At 38.6% G+C, this 1,763-nt stretch overlaps 1 protein-coding gene across 1 annotated transcript; it reads left to right on the top strand.

The window, feature by feature from the left end:
* Nucleotides 1-525: 525 nt before the first annotated feature.
* Nucleotides 526-1,719, top strand: LOC123314007. Its single transcript, XM_044899119.1, has one exon. It carries the CDS (start codon nucleotides 526-528, stop codon nucleotides 1,717-1,719), a length of 1,194 nt encoding a protein of 397 aa, XP_044755054.1.
* Nucleotides 1,720-1,763: the final 44 nt, after the last annotated feature.

The raw sequence follows: 1,763 nt of genomic DNA, 5'->3' as shown, positions 1-1,763 counted from the left end.
TTGAAGAAGCGTCTTGATGCTCTCATGCATTTTCTCGGAGAAGAAGTGATGAATGAAGACAGAATTCATCTCGCGGTGTCCAGTTTCAAAGACAGACGAAAGCCTGAAGATAGGATCATACGTACTAGTTATAATGTACCCACTGCTTCTGAATTGTACAACAAAGGAGTTTCACGATGTGTGTTTTGCAAAAATTCACATTCAACTGATCAATGTAAGGAAGTGTTGAAACTCAGTTTTGCAGAAAGGAAACAGAAATTGTCAGAAAATGCTTGTTGCCACCTATGCACCAAATTTGGTCATATAGCTCGAAGATGCCGCTCTCGAGAAAAATGCTACAGATGTCAAGGTAGACATTGTGTTATAATGCATCTGAATTAATTTGATTATTGTGTTATAATGTGTCCCAAAAACTATGTCGAGTCATCATCGAGTTCTAATGATAGGAATTTGAAACAGCCAAACTTAAAAATTAATGAACACAGTCTGTCCAACCACACTTTTCCCGAAATTTTTTTGCAAACCATGGTAGTAGAACTGAGGGGGGACAAAGAATGTCGCCGAGTAAGACTCTTGATCGATACTGGATCCCACAAGTCATATATTACAAGAAAAATTGCCGAAGAGATGGGGTACCCTCCAGTTCGAGAAGAACAGCTAGTACATTCACTCTTTGGAGGAACCCAAACTGAATCTGTGAGTCATAGATGCTTCAGAATTTCTCTACATAGTCTTACTGAAGACTGCTGTTGCAACTTCGAAGTTTTGGATCAACCTTTGATTTGCAACCACGTAAGCTCAGTGAAGAAGGGACCTTGGCTGGATGAACTGAAACAAATGGGAGTAGAAATTACTGATACTACAGATGGGCCAATTGATGTTTTGGTTGGTGCCGACATAGCCGGAAAACTTTTTTCCGGACGTAAACAAGATTTGGATTGTGGACTTGTAGCGGTTCATACATTACTAGGTTGGACACTCATGGGAAAACTGAAATCAGAATACTCCTCTAAGACATCCCTTCTTGTAACTTCGATGTTTTCGAAAAATGTGGCCATATGTGACTTATGGAACCTAGATGTCCTTGATATTCAAGCTCCTGAAAGATCTGAATCACAACGGGAACAAAAAACACTTGTTATGGAACATTTTCTAACTACAGTTAAACGAAGAGATGACAGGCGATATGAAGTGTGTATGCCTTGGATTGAAGGTCATCCCCATTTATCATCCAATTTCGATTTATCCTATAAAAGACTCCTCGACACTGTGAAAAAGTTGAAAAAGGACAATTTCTACAACGTCTACGATAGCGTCTTCGACAATTGGTTAGCTGAGGGAGTTATAGAATGTTCGTCAGAAAATGAACCTCTTGAAAAATCATCTCAGTCTGGTCATTTTTTACCTCATCATCCAGTATATAAGCCCAGTAGTACCACAACACCTGTACGTCCAGTTTTTGATGCTTCGTCAGGAGCAAAGAATCAACCATCTTTGAATCAGTGCCTTGAGAAAGGAATCAAACTCATTGAATTAATTCCATCTATGATTCTACGTTTCCGCTTGGATAAGATAAGAATCACAGCTGATATAAGAAAGGCATTTCTTCAGATTGGATTACAACAAAACGATAGAAACTTTTTAAAGTTTCTTTGGTATGATAAAAACGGAAAAATAAAAATTTATAAACATGCCCGTGTCGTATTTGGAGTAACTTGAAGTCCTTTTCTATTGGGAGCAGTCCTCGAATTTCATCTGCAGGA

The sequence above is a fragment of the Coccinella septempunctata genome, chromosome 5 (genome assembly GCF_907165205.1).
Source record: "Coccinella septempunctata chromosome 5, icCocSept1.1, whole genome shotgun sequence".
Classification (NCBI taxonomy): domain Eukaryota; kingdom Metazoa; phylum Arthropoda; class Insecta; order Coleoptera; family Coccinellidae; genus Coccinella; species Coccinella septempunctata.
Note: the sequence above shows the minus strand (reverse complement) of the source record. Positions and strands in the feature narration are given on the sequence as shown.